Source organism: Papilio xuthus, unplaced genomic scaffold (genome assembly GCF_000836235.2).
Source record: "Papilio xuthus unplaced genomic scaffold, Pxut_1.1 DF827135.1, whole genome shotgun sequence".
NCBI classification, from domain to species: Eukaryota; Metazoa; Arthropoda; class Insecta; order Lepidoptera; family Papilionidae; genus Papilio; species Papilio xuthus.
Genome location: NW_013531514.1, coordinates 942788 through 966492, shown reverse-complemented (window position 1 = coordinate 966492; position 23705 = coordinate 942788). Strand labels below are relative to the sequence as shown.

General features: G+C 33.3%; 2 protein-coding genes across 2 annotated transcripts in view; one reads left to right on the top strand and one right to left on the bottom strand.

The window, feature by feature from the left end:
- Positions 1-2589, top strand: part of Frl (formin-like protein) — a 60872-nt gene extending 58283 nt beyond the window's left edge. The window contains exon 17 of the mRNA XM_013314645.1: positions 1090-2589. Coding sequence (XP_013170099.1) covers positions 1090-1302 — 213 coding nt within the window. The 3' untranslated portion in view covers positions 1303-2589. The remainder of the gene's footprint in view (positions 1-1089) is intronic.
- Positions 2590-8833: 6244 nt separating this feature from the next.
- On the bottom strand, positions 8834-23704 carry LOC106119690 (nitrogen permease regulator 2-like protein). The gene is made up of 8 exons (XM_013314808.1): positions 23238-23704; positions 22863-23019; positions 22328-22454; positions 16090-16226; positions 10238-10381; positions 9941-10025; positions 9596-9765; positions 8834-9431 (listed from the first exon to the last, which is right to left on the bottom strand). The coding sequence occupies exons 1-8, from the start codon at positions 23435-23437 to the stop codon at positions 9249-9251; spliced, it is 1203 nt and encodes a 400-aa protein (XP_013170262.1). The 5' UTR covers positions 23438-23704; the 3' UTR covers positions 8834-9248.
- Position 23705: the final 1 nt, after the last annotated feature.

The window sequence follows — 23705 nt, the reverse complement described above, 5'->3', positions numbered from 1 at the left end:
TCTGAAAAAATTAGTAGTTAACCGTATGAATAAAAACTACTGTTATGTTAAATAAGACCACAGATATTTAAAAACTCAAAATTTTTATTTATATGCAAATAATTGTAGGAATTGGTAGGTTTGGATTGGCAACATTTAAAAAATTAGTAGGTTTTTATCCATCAAAAATATTACTTGGAAACCCATAGATCCATCTATAGGTTAAATCCAATGTTAGAACTATTTAAAATATAGATAAGTTAAAATAATTTTAACAAAGGACTTAAATTTAAAAAATATAGTATCCTAAGTAATTAGGGGGCTATTAAGTCGATTTCAAAATCTCACTTTAGCATGTTTTGTCTCTGACGAATGAACGAATACAGCTTTGTAAAACACGCATTTCTATGCATGGTTCACGTGGAAAACCAAACTCGGCACTAATTTATCAACTAACTAATGTTATTAAATGTCTATAGATGTACTTAGATTTTAATAATTTACACAATTAGATCTTTAAGGTTTTTATTCTTTTGTACCTTTGTCATTCCTGATATTAAAAAAAACTATTCAACAAAAATTTTGATAAGGGAAATTTACGATAACACTAATTTTCTTATATGGTATATATTTAAGTGTGTTGGAATTATTACTAGCGTAAAATATAATGAGTAGGAAGAATAAAAGATCTTATTTTAGGTGCGTTGCTTCATATCCGGCTCGAAGGACCTTTTAATATTGAATTATATACTTTTTAATTACACTGTTTATGTTAGAATTTATATATTAACTAAAGCTTATGTTATACGCATGGCATGTAAAACTACGTCGCATGTTTTTTTTTAAATTATTTATCACGTAATCGCTCTTATTTGCTTCAGTGGAAATTGCAGCTAAATTGTTTTTATTAATCACGGCTCTATTATTAATTAGTTTATATTTTTCTCTTAATTTAATATTTTTTATGTTTAAATTTTGCGTCATTTTTACCAGCTTATTACAATATTAGAACAAATATAAGTTTCTGAATAAATCAATTTAAAACTCTATAAGTGATTCTTAAGATAAAATTAAAAGACAGAAAATGATTCAGTATTTTTTTGAATACAGGAAGCTGTAATCAACGAACTAAAAACGAAATCACAAAGCGTCGGCGAAAAGAAACTATTACATCAAGACGAGGTATACAACGGTGCCTTAGAGGATATATTGCACGGACTACGCAGCGAGCCGTACAGACGAGCTGACGCCGTGCGACGCTCACACAGGCGACGCATCAACTCACACAGACTGTCCAAAGGACTGGAAGAACTGGATGTATGATATTCACCACCGTCTGCGCCTGAACACAATCCAGTGCGCAGAGCTGTACTGGCGATCAACGCGAGCGGAGGCTTCCCAGACAAGAAGAAACGTCGCAAAGATTTAGAAATGGTGCACAATAAACATGCCATATCTATTTATAACATCGAGGATGACGTCACAGATCTCCCCAAGGTCAAACCCTCCACCTACAAGGTGGCTCCAGTAGACCGCGAGGTGGAGGAGAGGTGCGAGCTGCTCAAGTCCACCTATGACGTCATCACCAAGTATACCAGAGCTATGTTTGATAAACAGAACGAGACAGTCGTCTGAGACATCGCTTTCTCACTCTCTACGGGTACTACACTTATGCCGACTCAAATATATATTCGATCCTTCAAATCTATCCGATTTTATTTACTTTGTACAAAAACTCTTCGATATTTTACTAAAGTATAGATCCAAATAGATTAAAAATGTCAAGTGAATAAGCAAAAATTCAAGATCGATTATAGAATTCAGCAAATATCTTTTATAATATTTGCCCGATATTTTCGTCTTTTGTATGTAGACTATGATTTTATGTATATATTATTTATGTGATAGAAAGTTACGTAGGTATTATAGAAATTATAATTTTAGTAGTATATTATAGTTTTGGTAGATTTTGTAATTTATATGGCAACACTAAATGTTTTTTGTAAATAAGTTTGAGGTTATAATGTGTAGTACCCGTACAATAAATACGCCTATAAAACGTTCCATGCTACTAACAACGAGACACGATATTTTTCTATGGTAAATATACATTTTTTTGTTACTACTATACAAGATTTTTGTAGCTTTTAGCACTTTTATATAGAACGCGCAGTAATCAGATTTTGATACGCTCGCTTTAGCACGAGGATTTTTTTTACAGGCAACAAAGTTTGATATAGTTCCCGCTAGGCCTTAACGCACATTTAAACACACAATTTTTGTAATAATTATTCGAAGTTTTTGGATTATTTAAATTATAAGGTTGTCCTTTATACATGTATTTTCTAAAGAAATGTACCGATAAATTAGTATAATTAACTGTTTTTACACCATGTTGTATGGATGCTGTATGACATTGTGTGGAAGTGGGGCGCATTTAAAAATGTAGAATTTTGTACCTACCGATATTGTGATAGTATAAATATACCAGTTTGTAATTTTTTTTAATGGCAACATTAGCCTATCTGTCAACTGATTTCTTTTTAAGTATTGAACATGACATTTGACATTTTATGATAGTGTTTCTTTAAATTCCATAGATTAAGTTTGAAGAGGTAATTTTTTTTTTTTATGATTATTTAATTTAATGTAAAGTTTATGTAATTTTAATGTTGATTTATGAACGTAATCTCAATATTTTTATTTGTAAATATATTATTTACAGTAATTTGTATTGTTTCCGATACGCATAATGTAAATATAGTATTTTTTTATATTAATATGTATTCACTCAAGATACTTGGGTTAGATGTAGTTAGGGAACGTACCCATACTACGTGACCCGTTTAGGGGGGGGGGGGGGGTCTTTAAATTACTACAGTCATTCAAGGGGGGGGCCTCAGATTTTAGTCACGTAGTCGTTACTTGTTTTTTTTTCATAATACATAATTCACTAGTAATTTAAGTATGCATGCAGTCTTATGCTATAAAGAAGAGTGCGAGCCAAATTATTTGTTTTTTAATGGTTGCCGGTTAAATGATTAAAAATCATAATTATGAATTACTACGTAAAAACTAAAGGGGGGGGGATTCTTGGCATTTACTACGAGTGGTCACCGAGGGGTGGGAGGGGTCGAAAAAACTAAAAATAAAAATTGGTCACGTAGTATGTGTATGTTCCTTTATGTGTAGTGCTTCATGTTTCTTTTATATAAATATAATTATTTTTAATTTAAACAAAGGGAAAAGTAATATATTATTTCACATACCATTTGGAATGAAGATACACACTTATATGGTTGAAGATTTTTTTTTAAATACTAAGACTACATACAAATGTCTTCGCCTTGTTATTTTTTTCTCATAAAGACTTTTTTGTTACCATGATTTAATAAAAAAATTAAAATTGTATTTTTTTATTTCTGTCTTATTTTTTTTCCACGAACTAGTGTGTTATCACCTTTATATTTGTTTAGGGGTGCTCATTTCCACATGTATCGATAAAACTATTTTAGTTTGGGTAAATTGTTGAGTTATTAATTAAACATTTAAGAAGTAGTGTAACAGGGTTCGATGCACAAATTAATTTGATAAATATAATTTTGATTTGTTTTTTTTTAAACACTCGATTACAGTTATACTTTAAAAAGGTAAATTATCCGACAATTGTCGATATCGATATAAAAAATTATTCGGTTGTGATTGTCGATTTTTTTCCACCTACTCACAATTTCTGTAAAGAAATTTGGTTTTAATATGTCTTCGTAAAATATTAAAGAAAAGGACAAATTTAGAAACAATTATTTTTAAAGTTGTTTAAAATTAACTCTTAAACTTTTTACTATATCGTTATTGACAATTGTGGAGGTAAGTTTAAGTTTAGTAGAAGTCTAATAGTTGATGTTTTGGTGTAATGTTCGCGGTGCGTTTGTGAGATGTTATAGTTTGTTTCATTGTGTACGCTAGAATTAGTGACAGTATTCAGTGATGCAATAAATAACGTATGTAATTTAATGTCTTTTCATTTCATTAAACAAGCTGTCGCCTGCGATTTCGCTTCGTCAACTACTTGATGTGTTCTTCCAGACTATGTTCTATATCTATGCCAAATTTTATCGAGATCCGTTGAGCAATTCTGCCGATATCTTCTAACAAACATCCATCCATCCATACTAGCTTTCGCTCGCGACTCCGTCCGCGTGGAGTTAAAAAAACATAACTATTAGCCTTTGTGTTCTTCCAGACTATATGTATAGAAATTTCATCGAGACCCGTTTAGCCGTTCTGGAGATATCTCCAAACAAACATCCATACATCAATTTAATGTAAATTTTAATCTTTTTTGTGCTCAGACAACACTATCGGATGGTAACATCACAGGAGGTAATAGAACGGGTCAAAGTTTATAGAAAGCACAAACAAACACAAGTTTGGTATTAGATGATTTATAGTCTGCAGACAAACAACTCTACCGTTTTCCCAATTTGACGAGCAAACACTATACCACTTTCGCTAAGGCACGCCTTTTGTGTACCGATATTAAATCCAATAATACCCTTCCATGGATGACGTTTCAAAACAATAAATATACATAAATGTGTGGACAAAAAAGATTTATCAACTTTGAGGTTATTTTTTGTGTACATTGTATCATAGAATGCAATTATAATATTGTCAAAGATCTCATTAAAAACTACAGGAAAGTATGCGATAAAATTATTTATATTCTATCATATAAATTATATATTTACTATGTACTGTTTATAGTTATTATGGTACAAAAACAAACGTCAACATCTTGTTATTATGATACGGTTATCGCAGTACAAAGGACAATGGAAATTTATATCTTGTGCTGTCTTCCTTTGCCTATCTCCGGGCAATACGACCCATTTTGTAGCTAAATTTTATAGTATAAATATTATATTTTTCTTATGAATGTAGCAAGCAATCAAACCCACTTACAGGTCACCCCACACAGTGGCCCTGCGGGTGGGCTATTGTAACGTAAATTTTCTAGACAATTTTATTTTCAGCACATCAAAATAAAACTACATATATAAATTGAAAACAACAGCACGGCAGCCATAGTGCATTTATTCGTCGTGTAAGTGCTTATACTAAAACTATTATTTACAATATTAGTTCATTGAACATTCACGACTACATTTCGTTGTTAATATTTCCAGCGCGATTCCCTTCTGTTTTTTTCACCTATAGTTTTCTTGATAAAAAGGCAAAGGTTCTTAGTGGCCAGTATGCCACGTCTTTGTCAGAATGTTTAATTCTGCATTCGACGCTACGAATAAATCTTAACACATGTTTCATAGTACTTGTTGATTTACTAAATTTACAATATTTGTGTTATGAAATATTTAAAAACAAATAAAACGTATGCAAACGGTAGCGTCAAGGCGTCGGCCTCGGTAACCGTTTCTAATTATTGAATCCAATCACGATCTTACCGTACGTCACGGAACAAATTTATTTCACGGACCATACATCAAAATATATGAAAAATATTCGACGATTGAAACTCGGCCTCCAGACTTTTTATACATAATATTTTTCAAATTAATAAAGTAAACGCGAATGGATGGATGTTTGTTAGTATTTTCATAGCTACACAACGGATCTCGATGTATTTTGGCATGGATGTAGAGCTTAGTCTGGAAGAACACATAAGTTACTTATTACCTTTCTTTTAATTTCGCACAGATGGATAGTCTAGATATAAAACTATTTAACTCTAAATTATCAAATATACTCGGACATCGAAGTAGATCCTTGATTTATAATTTAAATTAAGCAGTTTTATAGCATTATAAAAATGATTGGTCAGTTAATTGCTGCGTGACCCATATAGATGTAATTCCGACGAGCGTTGCTTCCTGCTGCCGTAGTTTTAAATAGACGATGCGTGATGCAACACCTTAAGACTAACAGCTCGCAGCAAGTGTCGACTGATACTCAAATGATAGTTGTTGGAGGAAAACAAAGTGGTTTCTAAGACCAAAATCTCTGTATAAAACATATCATCTTTGTCATTATCGTTGACAAAACAGAGATGATGTGTTAAATCGAGGATTTTAGTCTCAGAAACTCACGGTAATGTTAAGTCATCTCAAATATATTCAAATGAGTATTACGCGACAATGTGCAATCACGAATAAAATTTTATAAATATACTTAAAAAGGATGACGCATGTAAATGAGAAAGTTAAATGTATTTTCAGTTTGCGTACAGTTTATTATTTTTAATTATATCTGTATGTTTTTAAAATCAAATTGCAGACATACATCGATGTTACACTTGTTGAATGCAAGCTGCATGCATGATTAAATATAAACGGCCATCAACTACGAGATCGTATTTATTACGGAGCAAATTGACTTCTAAATTTTTCAATCAACGCTTAAGTACCAGATAACGGTTGGCCCTTCGTAACATGATAAAAAATGAATGCGAAGTACTATGTTGACCTTATTTGTTGGTAGCAACGACTCGCTTTGTGATTTGAGGGGCCCTTTACAAAGAGTGACCTTATAACGCAGTACCGACAAACATAAACTGTTTTGTACTTGAAATTCTCTTATAGCCATTACTTGAATGAGTATTTTGTGTGATAAAATGTTTCGATACCTTAGTTTTATCATATTATTTAAGTAATTATAGGAGGAATTTATAGTAAAAGACCTTTATTCTGAAAATAATTCTATTTCGTGAAAATAAAAGTCGAACTAAATATTTCGAAATTTAACACATATTTTGTTCATCAAAAATTATTGCATCACAATTTTTTTTATATATCATAAGGTGGCAAACGAGCGAGCGGACACCTAAAATCGCTGAAATAGCGAAGTGACCGTTGCCCATAGACATACGCAATTGCATATGCGTTGCCTATCTTTAATCGACGGAGGAGAGGATGCACAGAAAGAAAATATTTTCCTTCCCCATGCATCCTCTCATCCGGAAAGTCCACTTCCACTTCCCATTTCTTATAAGAAAAAGGTAAAAATTTAAATGAATACAAATAAAGCATCTATTATAGGTTCTTTCCACATAAAAATACATTTGCCAAAATAAAGTATAAGGGAAAGGACTAGTCAAAAATAAAAAAGAAGGTTTTCAAATCACTATTTTAATGAGTCACTTAAATACAAAATAACGTAATATAAAACTAACGTACACATTTAACAACATCGCAAACAAAAATATATTATGCTTCATATGTCAATTATAGATCTTAATATAATTAATCATTTTTATAGACGAAAAGAAATACAATATAAAAAAAGTTGGCACTGATTTATAAGTCAAATAAAAAAAATGATTTTTAATATGTTTTAAGAAAAAAATATATATAGTTGACGAGCGCACCCAAAACAAATAATACATGATGATGATGATACATCGTTCTTTAATGTAAAGAACGATGTATCATCATCATCAGCTCTCTACACGTCCCCACCGAGGGGCTCGGAGCCTACCCTAAATTACGGGTGATTAGGCCATAGTCAACCACACTGGCCAAGTGCCGGTTGGTTGACTTCACACATATCTTTGAATTTCATATTGAACGATGTATATTCAATATTAATTACTAAAAACGGTTGAAAGTGTAAGCGAGAGAAATTCTCAAGCGGACCAGACTAGATTTAATTAACTTTTAAACTCAACATTTTCTTGCTTATTTGCATGACTAGTAAAATTTATAACAAATTTTCTGTATTTAAAGAAGACTAGATAAATTTAAAAAACAAACTGCACGAGGACAATACATAATATTATGAAATAAAAAGCAACACAATTCGTTAAATTTTGTAGCAGCCATTTTCTCATACGTTCATTAAATTTTACCAAATATTACAAATTAAATATAATAATATTTGTTGCGACAGAAATAGTCAGAAAAATATATTAAATTTTTCTTCAAAGAACTCCTCTTAACCTAACCGTGGGTATCCGAATCCAAAATGTCCGTTTAAAACGTATTGTCCCACTGTTTTTACAGAGATTGTTTTATACAGAGATTGGTCTCAGAAACCCAAGGTAACAATTGTAGTCACCTCTATATTCCGTTGGACAGATTGCTAGGATATGACAGTTTTTTTTTCAGATTTAAAAGCGTCAAAGTTATCGTTGGCCATCTCTATACTATTCTTAGTTCGAATTTCGAATACCGCTTCAAACCGCTTCGTTGAAAATCAACTAGGCACAAACTATTACAGCTTATAGCCTATCCAGTGGTATATATAATTGGTTGTAGATACATATTGATAACAATTTCTTTGCTTAAAACAATGACTTATATATACTTTTTATTTATATATTTTACAATATTCATATAAATAACATAATAAATTTCGGTGGGATAATACGACTTAGAAAACGAGTACATAAACTTATATAAAAAACAGCACCTCTATAATTTTTTTCGTATTTAATTCATCCAAAATAATTTTGTAAATATTATAAAAACATCTCAAACACTATAATAAACATTATTCATAATAAAATATAGTACTATTAATAAAATTGAGCATAGACACGATGAAAATGGAACCGACAACAAATCGAAATATCCATTATTAAGGTGAAAAAAAAAAACAAATTATCGTATATTTAAATTTAAATCGAACCTGGTTAGAGACGAGACATCGATGTTTTCTCGCGTATAGAAGTTTCTAACACAAGTTTCTCGCTTATGGAAGTCATCCGTCGCGAATGACTCGCTTATAAAGGTTTCTCGCTTATACAGTTTTTAATATATTTTCAATATAGTGATAACAGATTACTTAAAAGATATAACAAAATATATGAAAAAATTGAAATAAAAATAGTCTTTAAAACAACAAATTCTAGCTTTCTAAATACAAAAAGGACACAACCCTTATAAATTACTGTTTTTATTTGTAGTTTGTAAATAGTTTAATCATTATGTAAACAAGTTAGGTACTAGACATAATGTTTTTTATATATTGTGTCAATAAACATGCATAATTATGTAATTATTATACATTATTTACTTGTAGCACCTTCGAGATTTTTACGTATTTACAAACAGTACGTACATCTTTAAATTGGCAAAAAAAAAAAATATTAAACATATGTACGTACTTTTTAAAAAATAACGCATAGAAAACGACAAACAAGAGTTGACTGGGCCCCCGTGTCCTATTTATAGTACAGTCTCACCGTCGTCCACCGGACCAGCTAAATTTGTCGTATTACAATTTAGCTGAATATAACACAACATATAATGTCATTTAACGATAAAGACGACATTGCTGTCCCTCTCTAACTGCTCCTCGAGCTGCGAGACAGAGAGACCGCCGTGACAACACAACTCGTCCAAACACACCAGCCCGTTGTACGTCCGCACCAGGTTCTGGTTGTGGTCCGACCTCACTGACGCCGTGTCCACGTTGTTCAGTGTTATTGGATACTAAAATATTTCAGTAGTCAATAACTGTTTCATGTAGTACCCTAAAGTTTTTAAAGTTACGAAGCGTCTAACAAATATTAAAAGTCAAATATTTATGGGTTATTCAGCAATTTTATAATATACAAAAAAAATATTTAGGCGCATGTGTAATGTATGGTACCAACCTTGTAGACTCTACGTATAAGTCCCTCGAGTACGCCAAAGAGCACAAGTTTGCGTTCATTGATGGCATGGTCCTGGGGACGCAGTCGGCGACACAAGTCGCGTACCGTGCTACCGTGAGACATGCCCGCGTACATCACAAACAGGTCGTTCACCTTTGGCAGCTGACGAGCTACAAATATTCACCAACATTAGAAACAAAGAAAGTAGAGTCTAGAAAACTTAAGCCCTTTTTCCTTTAAGCAACCAGATGCCACTTTTATAGATGATGGTACATACTCTTCGCAACAGTACAGTTACGCGACTAGTGGCTTTATGGAAAAGGGTCTTAATGATATCATACTCACGGGATCTTGCGCAGAACTCAATGCACTGCCGCTGCAGACCCGCACATCTCGTCAGCTGACGCAACTTTGGTGTCACGCTGTACACCTGATAAAGAGCGATAGGACAAACTTAGTTAAAATAGCTACAAATAATAAAGCAGTGTGTTTAATTTCTTTCTCAGATCACTTAATTTAGGTAAGGTTACAAAGGTAGAGGAAGACTATGGAAGAGTACAAACTGTGCCGATTCTCCGTAGGGACAAGGGCAGGATAATGACTGCTGGTATAAAAATCATGTCTAAGTCAATAGTAACTCACCGCGCAGTACTGGAAGATAGGCACCAGGGTGATGACTCCGTAGTAGACGAGATTCTGAACACAGGCGCGCACCAAGCTCACCTCCACATCAGTCAGTGCCGCGATCTTAGACACGTGATTGAAACCATCGATGTACGGCAGGATCTAAACCAAAATAACATCACAACATGAACATTGGTAGAGCCCGTTCTAGCACCTTCGCACGAATAGGCCCGGCTCGCCCGGTGAAATACCACGGTCACACAGAAGACAGGCGGCAAGTGGAAGCAATTCCGAGTATAGTCTGATGAGTGTGCGTCACGGAGGTCTAATTTAGTCCTCTTTCCCTTTTCACCCTTTTCTTATAAGGAAAGGATGAGAAGTGGAAGTGTACTTTCCGGATGAGAGGATGCATGGAAAGGGAAAATATTTTCTTTCTGTGCATCCTCTCCTCCGTCGAATCCAAAGAACTTATAGTTTTTAAATGCGAATGACATATTATTTGCCTTTGCATAGAACAAGTGTAGCCGCGCCTCGGAGCCTCTTGTTTACGTCCCCATGACTTCCTTATCAGTGATATGTTAACATTATACAAAAACAACGAATATTACCAAATGATATATGTACAAAACCTTTTAACGTGTTCTCGTTGAAAAAAAAACTGCGTAGTATGAATAGTTTTTGCGTTAAGGAAACGCTAAGAAACTACTTTATTTCGCTGTACTTATAAAATATTTAAACGAAAAGCATTGCGTATTCGACACCAACGTCCTATCTAGACGGTGAATTAAAAATTGAATCTTACTTGCATGCAAGAAGGTTCAAAATTGCATGAAAAAGTTTAAAGGTGAACTGATTTTCGGTGCAATGGTGCATTGAAACGACCGTTACACGAGCTCTTCCAACCGGCTCTTAAAGGGCCCATTCAAAATACCTTTACAGTTATTTTTCTGGTACATACGTAAAGCTATAGTTAGATTGATTTAGTTGGCTACTAAACAAAAAAATTCTACTAGATCCTATGTAAGCTTGTAAGCCTGTAGCACATTGTCGAAAAGCGACAGCTAATCAGAAGGCTTGAAAACGAAGAAGTAAAATCCTAGATTGTAAGGCTTGCACCTAATCAAATTCTATGTTGATAAAAATATAAGTTTCGTTCTAAAAAGACTAGATGGCGCTGCGCTGTTTAAATGCACGCAAGCGTTTTGTTTTACTGTTGTGTTGTGATTGCGCTTAACGCTAAATAAACGACTCATCCACCCGACCTTTTTATATTTCATTTATACGGGTCCCGGGGTGTTTTGGGTTCGTGTACACTATGCTCATATATCGTAGCGTGTTAGCTTCGGTGCCGTATCGCTTTCATTGCATTGCAAGTTTTACGTTAACGATTCTATTTTAGTATCAACAACACGCAATAATCGCGCGTGCTAACTCTTAATGCAATTAGACGTGACTAACTAAACGTGCTAAACCTATTGATTTGCGAGTTTTAATGCTAAAAGCGCATAGCAACGTTTTTTTTAATGTTGGTACTAATAACGAAACACGTTCTGAAGTTATTTGTCGTTTACTGCATTTAAATGCAAATGCTAGAAACAAGAAACCTTTAAATAGGTTGCCTGAGAGCGTGGGCTTGGCGCATTCATTACATTTATATCGTAACTTCGATTTTTTATTTCCCAGCTTACTTAAAGCTCATTTGTATAAAGGACAAAACTAACAATAATATTCAATTATTAAAAATCTCATTGTAACATACATATATGAATATAGAATTTGTTTCCAGTCGAAGTCCGGAGGGAACCCTCGAGTCTTGTTACTCTTAAACGAGGTTCAGGCTAAGCGCCATCTACCGGTCCCCTCAAGCCCGGTGAAGCTGTAAATACCTCTTGAAGGTAAACAGTGACTACTCAGTCGCAGAAAAAAAACTCGTAAATATTTCACTTCTATTTCTAAATATGAAAAGGGAGATTCATTAAATATAATAGCCAGTTTCAAATAGTTTCAATGTTTTACTACGATTGAATAACATCATGTTGAAACTATGAGAGCTGCGATCTTGATCCAGCATTCACCGGTTAAGGAGTTAATTTAATTCATCTTAATAGCTCTATCTACGGACACTACAGGCCCAAGCTACAAGCAACAGTAAACTAAAATATTGAATTTGTTTACTTTTCTAGTAAAATACTGCGATCTGTTTGTATTCCAGTAGGTTTCCGAGACCAAAATATCTATATAAATCATGTCATCCCCAATTATCTTTGACAAAACAGATAATATGTTTTAAACGGAGATTTTGGTATCGGAAACCCACGGTCAGTTAAAATTGCATTGTAAATATACACTTACATTTTATTTATTAACGTTTAACAAGGTCACATACGATTTCATATATATTTTCATATTTATGATTAAAAAGCTTTCGCTTTTGATTTGGACCATACGTTTACAACTCACTGACAACAACTCGGTGGTCGGTAACCAGAGGCGCTACGTCCAAGGCCTGTCTCTTACACTACGCACAAATTGCTAAATACTCACGCCAAACGCAATGAGAACATTTTAGCATTTTTAAGCTGACTTCTGAGCGTTAAACAACTTTTTCGCTTGGCACAGGACAGGAAAGGGTTCACTGAGCTGACGGCCAACCTCCAGTAATGGAGAGGCATTAGAAAAAGAAGAAGCTGACTTCAAAAAAAGGTTATCAAATCGTCTGTATTTTTGTGAGTTACCGCTTTACTCCGCTCCCAGTACTCCGATGTTGAATCTTTTTTAACCGAAAGGTAGTGCTTCTCAAACTATCACATTCTAATGTGAACTATCATCACGCTGAATATATTTTAGGCGAATATAGGAAAATATAGACTAATAGAATAATAAGAAGAATGTACCGAATATTTATATTAATTACCTACAAACTAATCAATCCTATAATCGTCGAGTTGAGAGCATCGATGGCTCCAAAGTGTTTTTCGATTTCCGATTTACATATGTACATTTATCCGACGTTCTCACGATAAAGGAAAACATCGTGATGCAACCTGCATATATTTAAGAAGAAATTCAATATGCGTGCACTGTGTGTATCAACCAGCACTGGGCCAGCGTGTTTGAGTATGGCCTAATCACCCTTAACTTAGGGTAGGCTACGAGCCCCTCGGTGGGGGCGTATAGTGAGCTGATGATGATGATTCTCCGGTCGTTTAAGCATCGAATCCAAAAAGTTTTCCCATTACTTCTTTTATCTCATCATAAATTAATAAAATATCAAAAACAGCGTATATTTGCTATCGAGATTAAAATAACCGGTTATTAGAAACGTAAATAACAATTATTTACATCGGCAACGGGCTCGGGTGCGACGTAATGACCTTCGTGCGAAACTGTAAACACAATTTGCATTCATACTCACTATTAACATACTAAATATTTGCGGGGTTCTAAACATTTTGGAATACGTTTACATTAATCTTATTACCATTGTTTTTACTTTAAAGGAAAACATCGTGATATAACCTGCACATATCAGCAAAGAAATTACAAAGATATGTGTGTATTCTTAAGAAAAAATGCGGCGAAGATCGCCACCCGTCACGTTCTGTCTCCCGAAATGCTGAAATGTGGATTGAGGAGGTTCGTTTGGCCGCATCAAATGAAGACCCGTGATCTTTGCCTGCTCCTCTAGGTTGACATTGGTGTCTTTAAAAGGTACATAAATATATTTAAACCCATTATCGTAGGATTCCAAAAGACGTATTTCTTAACCGCTTATTTATAGAATTCTGCGTATATTATTTGAAAATATAATTAAACATTCGGTACGATTTTCGTGTTTTTGAGATGAAAAAAGTATCGTTTATTGATATGCGATATACAACATCTGTTTTACGTAATAGATTGATATTCGAAAAAAAATGTTTAGAATCTCTGCAAACGTGAGTGTTAAGTTACCAAGTGGTGTAAAACAAAGCGAGCGGAAAGTGAACACCGCAAGATAACTGTTAACAAAATATGTTTTTGCTATTGAACAAAATGTGCATGTAATCTTTAAATCTATTACGTTAAGGCAGAATTTACGATAACACTATCTTGGTGTAGATATCTGAATATAAATTGAATTGCATAATTAATGTAATAAAAAGTGGAAAGGGGAAGCATAAAAATGCTAATAGCATTTGTTTGCGATCCAGAGATACTGAACTTTGATTTTTTTTGGTCTTAACAAGCTTACCTTGTTTTGTATATATTTGCATTAAATAATATAATGATGAATATATTATTATACCAGTATTTTAATATTTTATTTGTTTCTGTTGTTTTTCAATATTGAAATTCAAATTAAATACATCGATAATGGACGATGTGTGACGCAGATTGAGATTAGGTATTAAGATTTTTTTTCTGTATATAATTCTAGCGATGAAACATTTGCTTTTGAACAGAGATGTTTTCTAGACTTTAGTAGTTGGGAACTCAATGTTGTGGTAGTAATATGAAGATTTGTAAATTGTAACCAGATTACATGAAAACCCTGTAACATTCCTTATACTACGAATACAAAATAACAAATTGCGTCACAACTTTCTTCAAACAAAGTCATTGCTTAACATAAACAGCGACCTATCCAGCATTTAAAGATCAGTGTACCAGAGACAAGTTCAAAAAACTCCATCTCATTGCGATGAGTCAGCCGTGGCGGGACTGTCACGCTGTTACGGCGCGGGCGTCACGCTGTCATGCTGGCGCCTAGCCAGTGGGCGACACCCAGCACGGGATCCGCGGCCTCCCACGTGTTAATTTGTTAATTACAACCCACTTGTGCATCGATCCTAATGTTTATTTCGGTGAACATAGGGTAGCCACATTTAACTTCTTTTGGATGTTAAAGGTTATAATTTTAATGTCAAATACCTCTTTCAAAAATCTTCGTTACACTTCAACCACACATGAACTTTGAACAATGGTAGACGTCAGCAAAAACAATATTTGTTGCACAATTTGGCCCACTCGGCTGGTGCAATACCACGACAACACAGACAAGTGAAAGAAATTGCGATTTTCGTCTTATGAGTATGTTGCCGGTCGCGCAATTTTTACTCTCTTTTCTCCTTACACTTTTTTAAACGGGAATGATGAGAAGGGGAAGTGGATTTGACGGCGGAGGGGATGCATCATTCTTCTGTGCGTCCACATCTCCATTGATTTGAGGTAGGCAACGCATGCAGTTTCAAGTGTCTATAGGTCGATTCGTTATTTTGGAGAATTCAGACGACCTTATGATAAAAAATTACTTTGATAAATTAAGAAAAATATGTAAAAATAAATGAAGATTTACTCGACTTTATCTTGTATATGAAAATGTTAAAATTAAATTCTATATTTATATAATGAATTATTTCCTTAACAAAACAAAGCCGGAGCAACGATCTGGTGATCGTTTTATTGACGCAAGTGTTCCCGCGACTGACTCCGTTCTATTTGTGTTCACGTGAACACCTAGACATTGTCGCAAAAGAAAAACAATATAAGTATTGTTTTATTTCTTACTTTCTTATCATTTCATTTTGATATTTGTGTTATACTCAATTTTAATGTCATCTCTCTTATTCTCTTTGTAGAAAACAGAGACAATGAGTATTATGTCTCTAGGTTTGTTGTTGCTCTATGGCCAATCCAGAGCAACAACAGACGTAGATAATAGATTTTATCAATTACATTTATAAAACTTTATTAGCATCTAGACTAGCTATAGATATAGAATAAGGAAAGAGCAACTCTTCTCGTAGTAGGAAAATAAGACTAGAAACTAATTTCGTCGCACGAGATAATTCCTAGGATGGGTCAAAGTATCTAATATGTGCACTTACCTGGTTGGTGGTCAAGTCCCACTGGTCTGCGACGAATGACTGCCGACTGTAGAGGAACACGGGCACCTGGTGGTCCTTCACTGGTGCTGGGTCGCTGTTCACCCTCACCACTGTGAGGTGGGTCGTTGTCGTGCCAACTGACAACAACAGGTACAGTCAGCAAGAAAAAAAATATTTAAATCAACATAAATTACTTTGGTAGTTAGGGATATTGAAGTGCCAATAGCCTAATAGTTAAGGGTATGGTTTTGCGATCACGTGGCCGAGAGTTCGAATCTCGCCATTTAAATTTATACATGTGATGTATAAGATCAAATAATTTCTTATAACACTTTGATTATCGTGTTAATATTCAATGAATTTATTTTTTGTTGTTTACAATTATATGTATAATTTTTAACGCCACAAGGTTTTTATTAGTCAAAGTTAATGGCCGACATGTGACTTTTGTATTCTTGAATTAATATTCCAAAAGCTATAATATAATAATAATATACGTGCTAACAAAATGTGTGCACAAACAAGCGAAGTGACATCTGGGAGCACGTTCAAATTAACACGCGTCAGAGTTAATCACGTCAACGATAACCCGATAGCGGGCTATCAGCGGCGTAATGGCGCTCGACTCGATTGTCTGAATATTATGTTACTAGAGATGGGACATAACCAAACTCGATACTTAAAAAACATTATGAAATTTTAATTGTTTCGCATTTATGTTATTGTGGAGAGCTATTTTTTGCGTTGCAATTTTTTTTTTAATATTATCTCGCATTTTATCATAATGTAGTTATCACTTGATTAATATAAATGCAATAAATCTATATTAGTATCATATCGATAAAAAATGTTTTTGGTATTATTATTAGAACGCCACAATATAAACACTAGGTTAAATAATTAGGTGCAGAGGGTTCCGGTGCGTTCCTTTGGAGATCCCGGGACCCTCGCAGTCGCACTTGAGGTTGGCCACCGAGGAACCCTAGTGAGTAAAAATCTCACATAACCCTGTCTTTCCCCCAAAAGGCAGGATATCTTACGAAGATTTCCCCCGATACCAAAAAAAAGGTTAAATAATTAGAGTCGTGAAAGTAACACTAATTTGACACTTCACATCTCTACTCTGAAAACATACCTACAAAAATATACTTATCTCTTTTTTTTTCAAAGTAAATGAAAAAGATGACTTTATTTTAGTACGCGTGTTTCGGAGTGCAAAACGACGATAGGTACATCACTACTTATAAATATAAATAGAAACCTAATCTCAGTGGTAGTGGCGCCTCCTTGTTTCTGCATAATGAATACTTGAGAATCGCTATTAAACAAAATAAATGAATAAAAAAACGTTCAATTAAAAATTGAAAATTGAACATTGAAAAAATTCGTAATTTGAAAATGGAATATCATTTTCTATACCCAACAGTCTAACTGTAGGTTTCTGAAACCAAAATACCAAGTTTGTCGTTACGTTTGAAATATTCAAGAGAAGATTTGTGCTTTTATGTTTTATTTTGGCATTTCAACGCATTCCGGTTGCATTTAGTTGCATTAAAATGTATAAAAAACCGGTTGCATTTAAGTTGCAAGGTTAATGAACTCGAAACGAAATTACAGACCAGTTTTATAAAGGGAACCAGAACTATATAATAGTTATAAAAATAATAATAACAGTTATTTGCATTACCATTTAACTCCAAATTAAGCAATGGTTTTTACCAACGGTTCTTCGATATGTTACATGTTTGGGTGCATACCCCTCTGGGTTACGAGCGTGAGTTATGTTATTGTTCCTAAAATTTGGCAATCGACATTTTTATCGTAGCCAAATATACTTATTTACATTTTATATTTCATTTATCATAATTAATTGATTTAACATTTTTTTTTAAATCAAGACATATTTAATATAGCATATATTATCATAAGGTGGCAAACGAGCGAGCGGCCTTCTGAAATCGCTGAAATAGCAAAGTGACCGTCGCCCATAGATATACGCAATTGCATATGCGTTGCCTACCTTTAATCGACGGAGGAGAGGATGCACAGAAAGAAAATATTTTCCCTTCCCATGCATCCTCTCATCCGGAAAGTCCACTTCTACTTCCCATCCTTTCCTTATAAGAAAAAGGGTGGGAAGGGAAAGAGGACTAAATTAGGCCTTCGGGACGCACACTCATCAGACGAACCGCGGAATTGCTTCCATTTCACGCCTGTCTTCTCTGTGGTCGTGGTATTTCACCGGGCGAGCCGGGTCAATTCGTGCGAAGCTGTTAAAGCGGGCTCTACCACTGTTAAATTATGTTATTTTATGCAAAACGTTTCTAATAAGTACCGTAGGGTTACTAGACCCACGTGTTATAATTTTATCCTACGAACTCAATAGGTTGTTATTAAACAAGTATATCATCAGTGGAAACTCAAAGCTGTTGGAAAAGTCTCTTATCGTCAAATGTTTTGAGCGAAAATGAAAACATATAACACACGTGTACACAACATAATATTACAAAATGTCTGTTTGTCTGACTCATTATCTGTAGCGGTCACATTCGTGGCATCAAATGTATAAAATTAAACGTAAACACGTTGGTATTTTCATTCTCTTTGTTTAATACAGGGAAGTTCAACCTTTTTTAAATTAAATTTTTATAAAACGATGATGCTCTTTATTTCATTCTAGTTGTCGCCCGCGACTCCGTTCGCGCGGTTTTAAAAAAAAAACTTAATTAGCAGACAATGTTCTACGTCAATGGCAAAGTTCTCGAGATACCTTTAAACAAACATCCATCCATCCATCCAAACATTCGTATTTATAATATTAGTAACAAGTAAAATCTCGCTCTGTTTTAGTAAACACAAAAGAAAGGACAGTGAAAGTGTAGACTAATAGGCTACAAGACCGTTTTCCGTTGGGCCGATCGATTTACCGATCAATCGGCCCAATGGCAAAAATAATTTCTGTTACACTAATCGGACACGGGACACACGTGTTTATCAACTATTACAGTGTATTGTCCTCTACCTCTTTACTAAAATGTCGTTTATGTCCCCTCACTATTCATTCTGACATTGGACTTTGCTACGAAAGCACGTCATTCGCGCCAAAGGAATCTAACTAATAATGTCAAAAAGTATAATATTAATATTTATAATATAAAACAAGTTTAAATAATTTAGTATCGTTTCAAATATAAACTGTTTACGATATTCTAGAGATCGTCGAGAATTAAAAATGTACAGAATAACAAAACTGTATTCATTATTTACATTATGTATTTCTTTATTTAAACATATATCAATTTAAACTAGTTAACACCAGTTTTTGATAACATTACATAAGCGAGAGAGAACACCCGGTTACAAAATACGTGTAGATTTATACACAAAGGTCAATGTTAAATAGACTTTATTTATATGAGCATATGAGTTATATTTAAACGATAATTGTTTATCTCTTGAGTTATTTTGCTTAGCAACAGAAACGCACGGCTAGCAATAATAATCTCTACTAAATGGATGTGATTTTCTATTCAACTATTCCTAAAGTCTGTTTTTAAAATTGTTTGTAACGGGTTTTTTGACCTGAATATATTGTTTTTGTACGACGTAACAATGTTACCTAAACATAATTTGTTAAATTTAAAAATGATTTATATTACTTTTTATCAAAATAAGAGATCAAATTTTATGTTATATATATTCTTAGCTAAGGATCAACAGAAGACTGGTCGTTATATTACGCGTTTTTCAAACCGACATTTATTCAATGTTGCCATATCTACATAATCTTACTAATATTATAAATGCGAATTTTTACATGAATGTACGAATGAATGTTTTTCAGAAGATATCTCTGGAGTGGCTCAACGAATCTCACTTAAATTTAGCATAGATGTAGAACATAGCCTGGAGGAAAACATAGGTTACGAATTATGTTCTTTTTAATTCTGCGCTTAAAGATTCGAGGGTGACAGCGTGTCCACGTATAAATATATATTTTTAAACTGCTATTGACAAATATTTCCAGTCAATCTGATTCACTTTCGTTCTCAAAATGTAAAACCTTTTAATGTCGACAAATATAAATGCAGAAAGATGTTTTTTTGTTGATTTAATTTGATTAGAAGTGAAACTTTCTGACTAAACATATAGAACTAATAGTAGTATTAGAGAAATGTTGATAACTAACATTTTTCATCACAAACACGTAAGTGCGTTTGGCATTGGTCCTAAAAGAGTTCAACGGCATGTATCGTAACATGTTTTACGTTTATTATTTCGTATTTACGGTTTGTAGCGAGATTTTAAAAACTTCAATCATCCTGACAAATAACTAAACCTGTGTAAACTCAACCCGCAGTGTTCCACCGTGGTTGACTATGGCCTAGTCACCCCCTTTTTTTTCAGAGAGGAATGCTTTATGCATACTCCACGCCCCGGGTGGGACGCGGTAGTTATGTGGGATTCTTCTCCATAGCGGAGGCATATCCACTAAACCTCTCTGTTCCTCCAACGCATCGGGACGGGGCCACAGGCACGCTTTCGCTCTCGTCCAGCCTAGTCATCCCTAATTTAAAACTCCGAACCCTTCAATTTATAGTGAGCTGGTAATGTACAGATATGTTAGTTTCGTGACTTATCAAATCCCAAATATTTCAGGAGATAACTATGCCAGATTTTTTTATATAATTTTACATATACGTATAAGAAAATTCAAAATTCATTAGACTATTTTTAAATGGACTGGACAATAAATTAATACAATGATCTAAAATTTAATACTATCATTACTTAATTACTATATTAGCTGAATATGTTTATTCCTGTGACATTATTGTAAACATAATTAAAAACGAATCTATATTTATATTTAACGACCTAAGTTTTTAATCTGGAATTCTTATCTTATCTGTTTACCCTGATTAGGTTAGTATAGGTGAATGGCTTCATTTTAATCCTAAAGTTTTCAAGCTTAAAGTAACGCCTCGTTGCACGGCCGCGTTTGATTTATGGGTTCCACTTCGTACACGAATGAACAGCGTACAGTTATGGAGAACAGTTTTTACTTAGAAAATCTCTTATATACGTGTTTACGTTTAAAGTACTAGCTGTAGCCCGCGACTACGTCCGCGCGTAATTGAAAAAATTATTATGCGTATGTGTTCTTCCAGATAATGTTCTACATCTCTGACTTTTAGTGAGATCCATGCAACTGTCCTGGACATACCTTCTAATAAACATTCATACATCTGAACTTTCGCATTTATAATATTAGTAATATTAATTGCTTAATAAATTTTGTGGATCTTTAACTTCAAAAGGATAATCATATTTTTATTACGATTTCAAATCGTTCAAGATTATTAGGATTTATTTTGATTAAAATTAAAAAGCACGTAAACAAGGATCAAAACTTAAAGGCGAAATAAAATTTGACGACCATAGACAATAACAGAATTAAAAAAACATTAGTTGTCGATGGTCATTAATCTTGTTGAGTTACAGTCTGTGTGGTGTGGTGCATAAATTATGCAGTGTTGGCGTTCTATTGTTTAGAACAATTGACAACCAATACATATAAATATATTTATATATGTACCGTAATTGAATACTCATTATGATATAGGTTACAAAATATATCTTCTTACTAATATAAATGCGAATGTTTAGATGTATATTTGTAGGTATCTCCGGACCGGTTCAACGGATCTTGATGAAATTTGGCATACATATAAAACATATTCTGGAAGAACGCATAGGGTTATTAAGATTTTTTTTTGATTCCGCGCAGACGGAGTCTCAGGCGACAACTAGTTACTAATATATTTAATATTAGCAATTTGCAGGCAATTTGGTGTTACCGTGAGTTTCCGAAACTATAAACTCCGTTTAAAATATATTAAGTTAAAGTATCATATCAACGATCAACGAATATTAAACACATTTTTATTTTTACGACTTTGTTTTCGTATCCGCTCTAAAAAACAACAGATATCCGAGTGCTTGTTCTATTTAAGATGTTTCTCTCTTATACAAATTAGGTTAACAAATTAGAACACAGTCATCCAGAGGCGAAATAAAGGGTTTCGAGTTTATATTGTGACGTCATAGCTATTAAAAAAAAATAAAAAATCGTCTTTTTTCGATTGTATAGGCACGGTTTGGTGTACATACTTATTTGAAATGTATTGCATAAAAACTTTACGTGTGTTATAAAAAAAAATAAAAAATATGTCACCAGTTAATGTGCACATTCTCCTGCAGTTGATATCCTGCATGACCTGCTTCATGAGACAGCCCAGGTCCTTCGCGTCGCCGGACATGGACTGCTTGGAGAGCCATTCTGTTTCCAACTCCATTGACAACTAGAAAAAGAAAAAAGTTTTTTTTTTAATTTTAATACAATATTCAAATCTCAATAAATATCTATAGAAAGATTATATTTCTTTTGTTTATTTAGTAATAAGATTCCTGGATTATTTGAATATAAATTACGCACAAACTATATTTATCTATAATAAATCTAGGGATGACCTAAAGTTCAAATACAGACTAATTTGAAAATTTAAAAAAATATAATATATTTTTTTTTATGTATGGCAACAAAATGGCAAGAAAGCCACTATTTTTAAAACAACTCTTATAGTATTTATTAACACTATCTAGATGTCTAAATTTACTATTTTGAAGAAATTTAGATATATAAAAATAATTTACTTTATATAATTAGCTGGAACATATATAAGTAAATATATATATATATATATACATACCAGATACTCTGTAAGTTTTTTCACTAATGGTTCTAGATGTACAGTTCTTGCCCAAGCATCACACACAAAGCACAAATTGAAATAAAATGCATTTCTTGCATATTTCTTGTTATCTATCCTCACAGGAAATCCCAGTATTTTAGAGCCAAGTAGAGTGCTGTTGACAAAAAAAAAACAATTTATTAAAAAGTATTTTATTTATTTATAATAAATTTTATTTTACAAAATTAGTAATTTCAAATACCTATGTTATTCAAATTAATTATGTTAATTTCGATGTTTGTAAACAATTAAACCCACGAACAGAATAACAGATAAAAAGTTGAATACAAAACTGATAAAAAAAATTAGTTGATAAAATAATATCCAACTTACACAGTAAGTGTGCATCTCTGCAATTGCACTTTTGGTATAATATAGTGACTAACAGTATCGAAAATATCTTTAGAAATATAGTTCTCTGGTACTTGACAAGTAATTTTGGGGCCCGCAGTGTGATGGAATTCACATAGAAATATGCAACGAATAGGTCCTTCCTGCCCACAGCCCTCGTAATATTTCGCGTTTGCATCCATATTTAACAAACTGGAATTTTGTAGCAATACGACACTAATTCACATTTCTTATTCTTTAAATAAATTGCCACAATTATGGTTAGAAACTACTGCACTAAACTACACAAACTTTAATTTAATTTGTCGTAAAAACTTATATCACTATCACGATAACGTAAGAATCGAAGTTTTGGTACTCGGACGGTTAATCTCACCACGTACACGGCGCATGATCAACTGAAATTTTTAGAAACTTGAATTTATTTTTATTTTACTGATAGGCGAATTC

Bases quoted from the DNA above. Each gene is read 5' to 3' on its own strand.
- LOC106119690 (XM_013314808.1), bottom strand. From the start codon at position 23,437: ATGGATGCAAACGCGAAATATTACGAGGGCTGTGGGCAGGAAGGACCT. The intron at 16,227-22,327 runs GTGACATATTTT...TGTTGTTGTCAG, and splicing joins GAGAATGTGCACATTAACTG to TTGGCACGACAACGACCCAC. The intron at 9,766-9,940 runs GTGAGTATGATA...GAATATTTGTAG, and splicing joins TGAGTTCTGCGCAAGATCCC to CTCGTCAGCTGCCAAAGGTG.